General features: G+C 48.3%; 1 protein-coding gene across 3 annotated transcripts in view; it reads right to left on the bottom strand.

The window, feature by feature from the left end:
* The window catches only part of HIP1 (huntingtin interacting protein 1), a 123,354-nt gene that overhangs the window by 66,664 nt on the left and 42,638 nt on the right, over window positions 1-14,052 (bottom strand). Inside the window, exon 1 of one of the 3 annotated variants that reach the window (XM_034752334.1) lies at window positions 2,831-3,450. The exons of the other annotated variants lie outside the window; for them this stretch is intronic. Coding sequence (XP_034608225.1) covers window positions 2,831-2,848 — 18 coding nt within the window. The 5' untranslated portion in view covers window positions 2,849-3,450. Of the gene's footprint in view, window positions 1-2,830; window positions 3,451-14,052 lie in introns of those variants that run through there. 3 annotated transcript variants of the gene reach the window in all.

Raw genomic sequence — 14,052 nt, 5'->3', positions numbered from 1 at the left:
GTTTGTTGACTTGTTAGGTAAGGCTGTAACTCCTAGAAGGGGGATCTGCAGAGGTATTTTTGGCTCTGGTACCAACTCCTACTGTCACCAAACAGCAAGTCAATTAACCTCCAAGCCTCAGCATCCCCACCTGTCAAGTGAGGATGACAATATTTAACTACCTCGCAGGGGCCTGTGAGCATCCGTCAGTTAACATTTCCACAGGACTTCAAATATTAGGAGTACAACACAATTGCTAAGTATTGTTTTTACCCATCACAGCTTTGAACTTTCAGAAGTCAGCATTCAACTCCTGAAACCAGCCAGTAAAGACACGGATAAAACCTGCGCCTTAGTTTTGACTGGCACAAGCTAGGATATTCCCAGGCAGTGCGTCCTGGGGAGTTACTGCACGTCTTGAGCAGCTGTTCCCCCAGAAAAGCACCCATTGGTCTTATTGCTTAAATACCGATAGGAGTCTGACGTCACTAGCAGCCAATCAGTTAAGCTGGTGGCCCACGTTGCAGAGCCAGTTCACAAGCATGCCCAGAAGCCTTCTCAGTGGTAGCAGGGTTTTGTATTTTATGCGGGGATTTCATGCAACAATAACCTTTCACAGAACACTTCTTTGCTTAATCTCTGTGCTTGCAGGACAGAAGGTCACTGGTCCCCTGCGTTTTCTACGCACAGCGTGTAACGACAAGTCTCCCACAGCCTCCAGAAACTCTCAATATTCGATCACACCAAGCAGCTGGAGTGTGCTGCAAAAATAAGCGTTTGGGCATTCTTGGTATTTATAGGACACAAAAGGAGCCAGAATGGTTCTGGCTCGGTCCCCTGGCTTTAGGGTGTGCACTACTGGAAAAGGCTGGCCTGGAGATCCCTCAAACTCTCTGTACCCAAGAATCTAATCTCTAGAGGAAAATTTCTGCAGCAATTTGGCATCACAACAAATCCTGCATTTTGGCAGGGGGTTAGACTAGATGACCCTTGTAGACCCTTCTAACCCTATGATTCTACGATCAAAGGAAAATTTTGCTGAGAAAGGAAATGATATTTCAGTCCTTACAGAACCTTCCACTCAGGATGAAACTTGCCCTTTGGGGTAGCCAGTCATATTCTCTCACCAAGTGCATATTCTGAAGGATGCTGCCTGAAAATACCTTTCCAAGAGGAAGGTAAAAATCGAGCGGTGCATGATGACCTTACGCTCCAATTTCACCACACATTAGTTAAATTTCAAGCAAGTCACTGCAGATTTCCCCTTGCTAGAGAATATGTTTCATTCATGTGGGTGACCAGCATGCCTGTGAATTAAGCAGGTCCTAAGCTTGAATCCAAACAGAAGAATGCAAGGTCCCAGATGTGAAAAAAAACCGAACATCTAATCCAGTACACGGACAGTCAGACGGTGAGGGTAGCAACTGGAGTTTTTGTCAAACTCCTTCCCCCCAAACTTCTGCCGAGAAGCAAACGAGAGGCAGGTCTTCTTAAAAGAAAAAGGAATCCCCTCGCCACAGCAGGCAGACGTGAGAAAACGAGAGGAGAGTGCATAGTGCATACATTTGTCTAATTAAGGTACCAAGAATCATTCAACCTAATGCCTGGCAGCTGATAGGTGCCAATAACTCAGAGCTGCAACCCTGAGGAAGGCTCGTGCTGGGTGACTGTGGGAGCCGTGGCTCTGATCCCCAGAAGTGCCCCAGTGCCTTTTCAGAGCTCTCTGTTTGGATTTTTATGATCTCGAAAGGGAGACGGATCAAGAATAGTTATTAGGACTGCAGACAGAGCTCCCTCCCCCCACTCAGCTCTGCCAATGCACTGGTGTCCTGACCCACGCTGGCCCCTGCTATTCCAGTGCGGAGCTACCATCACTCTGCACATGAAAGCCTACTTTGCAAAGATTACCATTATTATTTGCACTACGAAAGGTTAGTGTATTAACCGAATGCACCACCTAGTAATTACCCCACAAAGCTATTTTCGAGCGGAAAGTACATTTGCATCCAGCACTTGCCTTTGCTCTGAACAAAAGGCAGGCACCATGGATCAGCTCCCCTCTTCTGTTGTGCACAAAGATCTCTCTGCAAGGCACAGAATGTGTCTGAACCTTGCCCAAATGTGCATAAAGAGCTCACAGCAGCACCATACATGGAGACTCAAGTCCCTAAGGCACAACCTGAATGGTGCTAAACTAGAAGACAGAGCAACAGGGAAAAACAAGTTCAGATGGGTGGAGGTGAGTGAATCCCAATTCCCAACACTCCACTTGATTCAAGCAGAGGGGCAGAAACTCAAACACAATAATAAGACTTCGTCTGAGGATCGATCCCAAAATAACTCCCGACTGCAGAGAGCACAGGGCTTGTATTAGAACAACTGCCCCCTCAAAAAAAAAAGGCACTTGTTGTTTTCCCCACATATTAAAACAATGGGAGCCCAATTCTTTAATCTAGAAGAACTCCCCGTGACTCCACTGGAAAAGAGTTTTGCTTGATTAAAGCCCCCAGAATGTGGTCCTGAGAAACTAAGTACCTATGGAACTGGAGGGTGAGATGTAGCTGGGTAACTTGTAGGCAAACTCCTGAGATCTCCCTTCACAAGCCCCCCCCCCCGCCCCCTCCTTCCCTTGCACTCTCACAATTATCAGTCTTCTGAGTCTGCCCAAACACAAGCACACACAACAGGGGCTAAACGGACTGGACTTAAAGGGAAAAGCACTTTGAGAGGCAGGTGCTCCGACAGCTCCAAGTGGAGAAAGGGGATTAAAATGAACTCAGTGGGCAAACCGAGGCCAGGCTAAAGGGATGCTGGAACTGGAAACATGCATTAAGAGCAGCTGTTCACTTACCATCTTGCCCACCTCCATGGCCAAGGGCTGCTCCTGGCTCCCTACCCTCGAGGAGAGAGCCGGCTCAGAAATCCTGAAGCTTGAAGATCACAATATCCAAGAAGAAGACAGAGCTTCCCCCCCTCCCACCCCCGTTCTCTGAATGCTCAGAGGCTCGGCCGGTTAATACGGTTCTGAAAAGCCCATACTGGCAACCTTGCAAATCAGCAACAAGCGCCGTCCGAATGGAAATGCCGGGGCAGAGAAAGCATGCAGAGAGGAAGGTCTGAAAGCAGGGCCAGCTTGCAGGCTGAGGAGTGCCCAGAAAAAGGCAGACTGGAGCTGGAAGCAAAGGCGAGGTGAGGGGCAACAAAGCACCAACTCCCACGCGCTCCAAACAGCCCAGGGATGGCACAGCCCCTTCGACCAGGAAACCAGAAATGCTCTGGCTCATCCGCTAGCAGGAGGAGGAAAAAAATCGGGTGGCTGGAGCCTGCCTGCTGCACTCAGCCACACGCTGGAGTGTGTGATTTGAATAACAAAAGAGCTTCTCTCTCCAAGCCAGGAGGATGGAGCTGCTATTCAGAGAGCCAGTGGTGGGAGAGAGAGGGCGTGAGCGGGTCTGTGTGTGGCGAGGGGACCGGGGCTACTGACAATCAGACTCAGGAAGTGGAGGCAGGGCTCTCCAAAAAGTGGGATGGATTTGGTCTCCCTCTGCACAGATGCTCTCTCCTTCCCACATACTCACTCGCCCAGACGGGGGCTTGCAAGGGTTAGCAGCGTCTTTCCAGGAAAACTACACGGGGTTCTACAAAATAAAATACCACGAGTCCTTCCCTTCTAAGAATGTTTATTGCTGAGTCTTCTAAGCCAAAAAGCAGGCGCGAGGGGAGGAGAAAGTGCAGAGGAGCAGCATAACGAGGGGGCTGGGCAGCCCTTTGGAGGCTGATCCACACAGTCACTCTGATGAAGTGGGCTGTAGCCCACGAAAGCTGACGCTCAAATAAATGTGTTCGTCTCTAAGGTGCCACAAGGACTCCTCGGTCTTTTTACAGTCACTCCAGTCTCAATGCCTTGGCTGAGCCTTCTCGGAACACGCTCGATCCCACACTTCGGTTTTTGCAAGTGGCCTGGATGTCCTCTCGTGGGGAGGGCCAACAATCAAAGGTCTCTTCAGCCCAGGAGCAATCTTCACGGGAACAAAGAGGCCATTGGGCTGGCTACTAGAGCCCTAATGCTTTCGACACAGTTTGCTAGTGACTGGCTGCACAGTCCTTGCCCGACATTTCTGACTGGAAGGTGCATCCCTCAAAGGAGCAGGCTTGTGGAGCAAACAGAGGAGACAAAATGCAGTAAAGAAACAGAGAAAATATTGACCTGCCTAGGGTGGGGGGGGCTGAGCGACTTAATTAATGTTCAGACAACGCTTTGAAATCCTCAGCTGAGGGTCATTAGAGAAGGACAAAGGCTTATTATTGTCCTTCCTTAAATGCCCTAAAAATAGCCCGAAAGTAGATGGGAGGAAATAGAACCCACCACTGACATGCTGCCACTGCTTTGGGAAAGGTGGAGGGGTGGAGAAGAAACAGAGCAGTCATTTTGCACCCGCAGTTGCCGCTTATGGTGAAAAAGAAGGTGCAGGAACAGGAAGGAAGTAAAAGGAAGGAAGGTCTTGTTGAAAGAAAAACACAGTCTTGTGGTTCCGAGTATGCCAATTACTATGTGACCATGAGAAATCACTCAGCTCAGTGGTCCTCAGTGACCCCATCTGGAAAAGAAGAATGTCACTACCTTCCTCCCCTGCCATGAAACTCCCTACTGTTCATGAGGAGCACCAGAGAAAATGGTATGGTTAATAATAAGGTGGTGAAGAATCCCATATCCCACTCACACTGCAGAGAGAATCCAGGGGGTAGAATGCAATCACCCGTCTTCGCATTTAGTCCCTCATCCCCCCACCAGTTCTGAGATCTTCAGGAGTCCTCAGGCGTTCAGGTCCTCCACATCTCATTTGAACGCCGACCCCTCCAAGAGTGCTGTGTTCTCTGGCATCAGGGCATATAACTCTCCTTTGTATCCCTCCAGTTCAGTTAGAGGGCAACTTAGTCTGGGTGTCCGTACAGAACAGCTCAACAGCAACTGGATATTGGCACTGTACTTCACAGCTCTTTTTCACCCTAAAAGCACAGAAGAGGCTTGCAAAGGTGCTTGAGATGGTGCACAACGCCCCTTGCTCTCCCACAGCAAATGAACTGGAAAATTAAAGGGAAGGTGGCTCTGGAAGAGATACCAGAACTACATCTTCCTCTCTCCTGGCCCCAATCCCTCATTCAAAGTCAGCTCAAACACAAGAATTATGGCTGCTCAAGGTGAAGCACGTCCCATCAAATGAAATGTCTTCTGTTCCTAGTAAGTAAATGTTGACAGGTTCCTACAGACCTTCAGGAATCCACCTGAAGCACCCAGCACAGAACGTTAGCAAGGAGTGGTTTTAGACAAGAAGAATTTGGTCAGACTGTGAGTTAACACTGTGTCCCCATCTAGGGGGGACCTTGCCTCATCAAGGAAAAAACTTCCTATACTTGTCTCCACTTGGATTTTACAGCAAGATAGTGAACTCACATTAGTTATCTCCCTCCAAACACACACCTTTTTTGGTAGTGAAGTCAGTGATAGCCATAATGGGACAGCTGTCCAGTTTTTCCCCACAATGAACTGGTGTTGACATGGTTCTGCAAGTGGGATGGGTACTGACACGCACACAATTGGGCTGAGAAGTAAGACCCATGCATGTAGATAACTCAATCATGTTTGACAAGCAGATCACAACTTGGCTACAAAACTAAGGCTGTACTTCTAGTGTAGACAGAACTTTAGTTCGAGGAGTAGAGCCCCTACTTTTAACTCACGGGATCCTCATTCCATAATCCTGGTAGGACATCAACAGAGGATTCCATAATACTCTGCAGTCTGCAACCAGCCCACGAGTATGTGGCTTTACTGGGATCTGTCCTTTGAAGTACACATTTTGGCAGAAACACTAAATGAGAATTAGATACTCATTACGACTACTTGAGATAATTGGGTTGCAGTAGCACACTACCACCAAGAGCAGTAATTTTTCTTCCACTTTTGCTGGCACGAATACGTAGCTTGATTGCAAAAGGCAGCTCTGCAAAATCGTTGCACAGCACCCCTCATTTAGATTGCCTCTCCCTGCAGCCTACAAATGCATCTATGGCACCACTCCGGGCAACGAAATCTGCATCCCACATGCCAGGGACAAAGGGGGATGCAGCAATGACAAGGAAATCACCCCTGACTGGACCTGCCAAGAGTGTGGCAGTGTCTGTGCCTCCCATCTGAGCCTTGTTGATCATCAGAGGGACCAAGATGAGCTGTTTACTTGATGGACTATGAATAATGACACAGTGGGGGGGGAGGGGGGGGGGAGAAAGCTAAGCAGGCACCAGAACCAGCAGGCGGTTGGCAATTTTGGCTTAAAAAGAATAAGCAGTTTTAGCCACACACTTCTCTCTGAAGCTTCTTAGATGAGTGATTTCCAGCCAGTAAAGCAGTGGTTCTGATCCTTTCCAGGTTACTGTACCCCTTTCAGGGAATTGGAATATAAATATTGTATTTACATTTCAGTGTATAGTAGATAGAGCAGTATAAACAAGTCATGGTCTGTATGGTATTTTAGTGTGTATTGATTTCACTAGTGCTTTTTATGTAGCCTGTTGTAAAATTAGGTAAATATCTAGATGTGTTGATGTACCCCCTGTAAGACCTCTGTGTACCCCCAAGAGTACAAGTACCCCTAGTTGAGAACTACTGCAGTAAAGGATCCCACCCATTTCACTCCAGATCTAAAACTGTGTGTATACTGTAGCTGAAAACCACTCCCATTCCATAGCCACTTGAAATTTCACATAGCCCCAGGCACACTTTGATGCATTCCGTTGCTTTGCTTTACTCTATGTAGGTCACTGTTTTAGAGTAAGCACCCCACAGAGTGCTTTTGTCATCAAAAATCTGCTGGGAACTGGTCCAAACGTGCACAGGAAGTACAGAAGACAACCTGTTAAGTTACGAGGTGATCACGGGTTTTAGAGGTAAATTCATACAAGTTTCCACTTTTAAGTTCCTTCTCACTGCAGCCTGTCTGATGACAGCCTCAGAATGGGAGAATCCCCCACCACTGATGGCTGGCAGGTACGATATCAAAATATGGGAAATCCATTCAGTAGACTGAACTTAGAACCGGAGTATGAAGGACATCAGCTTTGGTGGTTTCTGCTCTCCCAGTTTGTACATGAACAGCTAGTCCTCCGGCCTCAATATCCTCCTTGGCTTAGTAACGGTGATGTTCCTGAGTTAGCTCTGCCTGAGCCACCCCCCATAAAAATAGAGTGCAAGTGCCAGCTCCCCGAGTACCCGTCCACCATACTACGTGTGTACTGGAGGTGGCTAGCCCCTCCCACTGTTTGCTTTGCCATAGCTACACTCTTCTTTTAGCACACTATCTCAGTCAGAGCGAGCGCAGATCTGTCTCCTCACACTGGGAATGACACCTTCAGCTTGAAGTGCAGAATTACCCTATGTAGTTTACATAATAATATAAATGTCTCTAGTTCTAGTGTATGTGTATCACTGCCCTCTACTGGATAGTATGAGAACTTCTCAACTTTGTAACATAGGTCCTACACAGCTAACAGATTCTTCTTTAGCTTAATTGGTTCTATGCTTTTGGTGTAAGAGGATCCAAGTTCTGGCCCTGCTGTTGCTGTGAAAGTTCAAGAGGCCATGGCACGCAACACACCAGCTAACTAGGATCACAACTTTGTTGACACATTTAACTTCTGAGTAAAGCTACGTTTTAGTCATGGGCAGAGCACGGAGACACACTGTTCCCCTCCCCCCAGGGGCGCGCAAAGACATGCCAGCAGCCGGCTGCTTCCAGGAGTGGCGTGGGGCCACGGCATGCAGGCAGCCTGCCTGAGGCCTGCTGCGCCGCCGGCCGGAGCCTGCACCTCGAACCCCCTCCTGCACCGCAACCCCCTGCCCCAGGTCAGAATCCCCTCCTGCACCCAAACACCCCTCACCCTCTCCTGCACCCCAACACTCTGCCCCAGCCTGGAGCCTCCTCCTGCACCCAAACTCCCTCCCAGAAAGAAACTAATCTAACAGCTGTTCTAAGGTAAGAAGTAGGCTATTTTGAATTAACTCTGTTCTACATGTTTTAAGTCTGAAATGTAACCACAGAACGGCTTTATGTTAATTAAAAGGCAAGTTTAGTATAACGTTAATAGCCTCGATGCCATAATTGTGATCATTTTGTTTTAAATTAGGAAAAAGACGTGTATACAGGGGCCCCACAAAATCTAATAGCCCCAGGCCCACGGGAGAGTTAATCCGGCCCTGCATATTGCCACCAGTCCTGGACCGAAATCAGGAGACCAGTATGTGCCAGAGTCAGATATCTGCCAGCCCTGCATTTCTCCTCTCCATGCAGAGTCAGCACACTCATGTAGGAGAAGATACAGGACTGAGAAGCTACCTAATACACTGATAGGCTACTTGGCATGAGTGCTTCCCGGCAGAGTGCAGGTGTGTCTGGAGCCTGGTGAAGACCATAAAAAGGGCAGGAAGGTAAAGTGCATCTCGGCCTTCTGAACTGCACTCTGCTGTCCCTCTGGGCTGCTGGTGATAAAGACCTTCCACAATGATGCCCTAAAGAAAGATTTGTCATCTTTATGCCCAAATGAGTTTGGAAGGAATGTATGGGAACCAGTGCTCAAATTACGGCTAGGAGTTGTGGGGGCTGAGCCCCTTTCTACTGCTAGGGGCCACCTCACTTCTGTGGCATGGCCCAATTCCTGCTCACTATGGTTTAAAGCACGCCACTTGACATTCAGGGGCCCCTACTCCCCCCCTCCCATAATTGGAGCACTGATGGGAACGTCCCTGCCAATGGGATATGAACACTCAAATACATGAGACAGCCTGTTTCTCCCATGCACACCCCAACACAAAAATCAAAGCCGGGCTCCCAGAGTCCTTAACTCAGATGCTATGATTTAATCCCCTTTGGGGAGCCCCAGTTTCCACTGAGTACATCGGAGAGAAAATCTGAATTCATATCCCAGCCTGCTCGGATGTGGGCTGCTGATTTATTCCTCAGCCCCCCTTTCATTTCCAGGAGCTCAAAGGGGTGGCCAGCACATAGCTGGCTACGGGGTCTCTCATGAGATCACATCAACAATGCAATACTACTGTGAAGAAGGCCAAGCCACTGATGGCAGGGTACACAGCAAAGGATTCTAAAGGCCTGGAACGGGGACACAGCGGGTGGGGTTGTGTAAGCACACTGTGCATGTACCCCATTCATAGCTCATGGTGGGAACCCGAGAATGGCTCATATGATGAAACGAAACTTCAAGGAGAAGGAATTTGAAAACGTGAGGAAATAAGTTAGAAAGGGAAAAAAGTTTAGAAATTAAAATCCATATCACTTCTCCGCATGGAGGGTGCTTAAAATCTCTTATGCAAGAGAGTCAAACCAGGAACCAAAAACACAACAGAAAATAACCCAGTACAATTAAATGGCAATATGCTAGTTTACTGAGGCCAAAAGAGTTTCTCAAGGAAAAGCAAAAAAGTATCTCTCTCCCATTCACAATGCTGATAGAGTTAAACATACAGCTGGGCAGGCAAACTGCATGATGGAGATTTAGCGGGTCAAGAGGAGATCTAAAGATCAAATGGCAAAAACAAGGGCAAATCATAAAATAAAAATACATCAACTGTGGGAGAGTCCGCAGAATCTGTCAGGCCACCGTGGTGTGTAACGGGCAATGAAAGAGAAAGAACCGGGCAGCATCCCTACTCCTGGGTTACTTTTTGACAAATGAATGGTGAGGCACTGCCAGAGGCTGGAGGTACAAAAAGCGACTGAACAACCTGAGCGGTCACAGCCAGTAGCGTAGCGGGGTGTGTGTGTGTGTGTGTGTGTGTGTGCGCGCGTGCAGGGGAAGCAGCCGCTTCCCCTCTGCACATTTTCCAAAAGCGGCGCCTTAGTTAGGGGTAACCATGGCGCAAGCAGGCGGGGCCCACGCACCGCTCTGAAGCTTGGCCTGCCAGGCCGGCGCTGGGCTCCTGCAGGCAAGGGGGGAGCAGCACCTACTCCCCCTCAAAGAAGTCTACAAAGCACGTAGAAAGCCTAGGTAGAGACAACGTCGGAAATGCACCTAGCAGGGGATGGTTAGTATGAGAGCCTTGGGGACGGGATCATCTCACGTATTATAGATTCTGCAGCGCGGAGGCGTGAATCTCTGGGGATTTGCTGTTTTGTCAGACTATTAGCATTGTTTGGAATATGTTTTTCTTGTGGTGTTATACACACGATGCAATTTTGTACTAATGCACTAGCCTGACACACAGCACAAATCCCTCTAGGCGTGTGCACTGCGTGATGGCTTGTCTACATCGCAGTAGCGGCAACTTACGCTCACCCAGCCACTCCTTATTGCTAACCAAGTTATTGGCTCTGCTCCCTGCACACAGATGCCCTGCACTGCTCCGTTTCCTTGAACTTTCTTCATATCACATCCTATACCGTGAAACTCACTGGTGACCATGGATCTTTTCAAAGTGCAGGTGTTGGATAGGTAACACACTTCCTCGTGTGGTGCTCTGTCTCCCCCTAGTGGCTGGGCCACACACAGAGGCCACTAGTTGTGAGCTAACAGAGGTGGATCTTTTAGTAAATGCTCATGGTTTTAGATCTAGAGGTCCTAGGTTCAATACTTGCTGCTGCCACTGACTGCTGCAGGGGCATAACGTTGGAAGTGGTGGCCTAGAGGGGGATTCGAGCAGGCTGTTTTTCCCAGCTGGGGTGGGAGTGTAACCCACACCCACTCAGTGTGCTGCTCTTCCCCCCTCTAGTGGTAGCTGGGCCACATACAGACGGTACAACCTGGGCTAATAGAAGTGGGTCTTTTAACTCAAGCAGTAGAGACTCAAGATTTTCGGTCCAGAGGTGCTGGGTTCAATCCCCACTACCAGCAACCCCTTCAGAGATGTTATGTTACCAGGGGTGTGGATTAGATAAAGATTGCCAACGTTTTCCCGAGCACTGAAGATCATACATGTAATCTGCCACATTATTTCAAGACTATGGAAAGCTACTTTTCCAATAAGAGCCTTGGCTCCTCCAGACTTCCCAGGCCGAGGTCCATTACGACTAGCCCACTCAAACTGCCATCCAGAATCAGTACGTTCTAGTCAGTGTCATTCGGCCAACCACACAAACCAGTGCAGCTATGGACAAGTAGGTGGAACGGTCGACGTGTACACGCAGCAGATCGTCAACGGAGAGGAAAGAGAACTGTGCATGAAGACAAAGGAGATGCTCTGAAAAATGTGTGAATATTCAAATAAGGGAATGTGAGAGACAGTAAAGTAAGGAGAGATTAAAGTCAGCATAGAAAACAGAAAGGACCGGGATCTAAACATGAGGAGTGGAATCTCTACCACAGAAAACAGGCTACATGACACACATTCCTGCATGGCTCATTTAGAACAGCCGTGAGTTGGAGGGGAGGGAATGCCCTTACAACCCCACTGACACTGACCTATTTCCAGCCAGGCCTCAGGGGCCTTTTGCCACATGCTCTTGGTCAGGTGGCTGAGGGGGAAGCTTGTTCTCAGATCAGTGGAATAACCTTGGACCAAGTGCTGGCTAAGGGGAGGGCTGAGACACTGTGACCTCCTCTGCCCACTGGGAAAATAGGGGCAGGTTCCCTCTTCCCCCCACGCGCACTGTAATTACATCCATGGCTCAGATGACAATGACAGCGAGAGCTGCAAAAACAGCTTCACTGAAGAGAGTTGCCAGTCTTCCCCTCTTGCCCTCCAGCAATTCAAAACAGCTGCTCCTCTCTTGGCACATCTGCTCTCCCTCCAGCTGAAGTGTTCGTGTTGGTCCTCATGATGTACAGTACTAACCTTTGTAATTAGCACTCCAAGGCACTGCACATGGATTACCAACAATCCGGAAAGCATACCCTAGAAAACCAACAGCAGAGGCTGAGGATGTCCTATCCTCCAGGAACTCAAAGACTGCAGTATGGGCTCCACCTCAGATCACTGGGCCCCCCCATCCAACATCCTATGGGACAATGGCCCACCTGCTTCAGAGGAAAGCAGAGAAGCCTTATTATGCATCTAACTATGCAACTCAAACCACATGAGGAAACTTCTTCCTGCTCCAAGCAGGAGGTCAGTTTACTCCCTAAGCCTGGGGCACAGAGACCCCTTACCACATATCCCCAAAATTCACAGCCTCTACTATGGATTTATTCGCCCTGATGCAGATCAGTCAGTATCTTGGTGAAAAGACACAGCCCCGGCCACATAGCAGCTGCCAAAACAAACACTGGAAAAGAAACACACCCAGAACCCTCAACCCTCTCTCCTACCCTTCACACCTCCCCTGGAGCATCAACAAGATTGGAAGGGGGTAAGGGAGGGCACACAAAATTCTGATTGCCATTAATAAGGGCGGGGAGCGTTCAACACCTTCCTTGAATCTTACAGAGATCTTTGTCTCAATTATAGCCTTTGGCAGCAAGTTTGACAAGTTAATTATACGTTATTTTTAAAAGTATTTCCTTTGATCAGTTTTACAGTTCTTGCCTCTATTTGACTGAGTGCCCCTCTGTATGGGATGGAATAAATTGAAAGCCTAGCTGGTCTTTACTACACCATCCACCCATGACTTTCTATGCTCTCATCTCTGGTCTCACTTTTCACTATTCCAGATCTAAAAATAGTTCTAGGCCTTTTCAACCCTCCTCTGATAGAGCCCTCCTACCTCCTGGGTGACTAATAATCTTTGTTGCCCTCTCAATCTTTGCTGTATTTCTTGAGTCTTTTTTTGAGATGAGAGACCTGAAAGTGAAGGCTGCTCCCAAGGCGAGGACATCCCATGGATTTGCAGAACAGACATTAGAATACTTTTCATACTCTTCTTTGTCCCTTTTTAATACAGACGAACATGTTATTTCCTGTTCTACCTTCATCATGCAGTGTGGGTGAGATTCGCCTCTGCGCAAAGTTGGTCTCATGCAGGATTTAGGTGGTTCGCACACCTTGAGTTGGCCCGTGCACAGGGGTGAATTTAACCTAAGCAAACCGCATCACCACACCATGGCCACCTAGGCCACTTTCCTCTGCAGAGACACTTACTTCCAGACCCATCTCTGTGGATGAACAGTTTAAGCTGCTCCTCTCAATGCATGTTACCCAGCTCCTGACTGGAGCCAGTTTCAACTACCACTGTATTGTCCAAATACCTACTTTTGTTAGGACTTTCTGGAGTTTATGATCCTCCTCTTGCACTTGAGTTATTGATACAATAGCCCATAATCTCCCCTTTGATATGGTAGAATTTCAGCACCCAGACAATGATTTTTAAAACTCATATCAAATTACTGGCAAATACACCCCAATGCTATTTTCAGAGGCGTGCTGTGACAGGGCCTAACCGGGAACTCACATTAGCCAGTCTATCATCCAAAGAAGTCAGCAGGGCATTACTGTGCAAATATAGATACCTATTTCAGAGCTTTGCACAGTATCAGCAGAGGCTAGCATAGACTTATGGAGCCGTGCACTGTGGGTAGTTATCCCACAGTTCCCACAGTCTCTGCCGCCCACTGGAATTCTGGGTTAAGCTCCCAATGCCTGATGGGGCAAAAACATTGTCACGGGTGGTTTTGGGTACATGTCGTCAGTCGCCCCTCCTTCCGCGAAAGTAACGGCAGACAATCGTTTCGCGCCAGACACCAGGGCAATTAGAAGAGCACAGCAAGGCGCGCTGCGCATCAGAGAGACTTTGAGAGCCAGTTTTATGACTGGCCAGGCTTCGGTATGACAGTTGTGTGTGTTCCTCCTTGATGCAAACCCACCCCCTTTGTTTATTTTAATTCCCTGTAAGCTAACCACCCTCCCCCCTCGAAATAAAGTAACTATTGTTTTGAAACCATGCATTCTTTATTAATTAAAAAAAAGAGAGAGATAACGGACAAGGTAGCCCGGGTGGGGTGGGGGAGGAGGGAAGGACAAGGCCACATTGCTTATTGTAGCCACACTAAAAATCAAACTTTTTGAATGACAGCCTTCTGTTGCTTGGGCCATCCTCTGGAGTAGAGTGGCTGGGTGCCCGGAGCCTCCCTCCC

The sequence above is a fragment of the Trachemys scripta genome, chromosome 18 (assembly GCF_013100865.1).
Source record: "Trachemys scripta elegans isolate TJP31775 chromosome 18, CAS_Tse_1.0, whole genome shotgun sequence".
Lineage (NCBI taxonomy): Eukaryota > Metazoa > Chordata > Testudines > Emydidae > Trachemys > Trachemys scripta.
The sequence above is the reverse complement of the archived record's forward strand: the minus strand, read 5'-3'. Positions and strand labels throughout refer to the sequence as shown.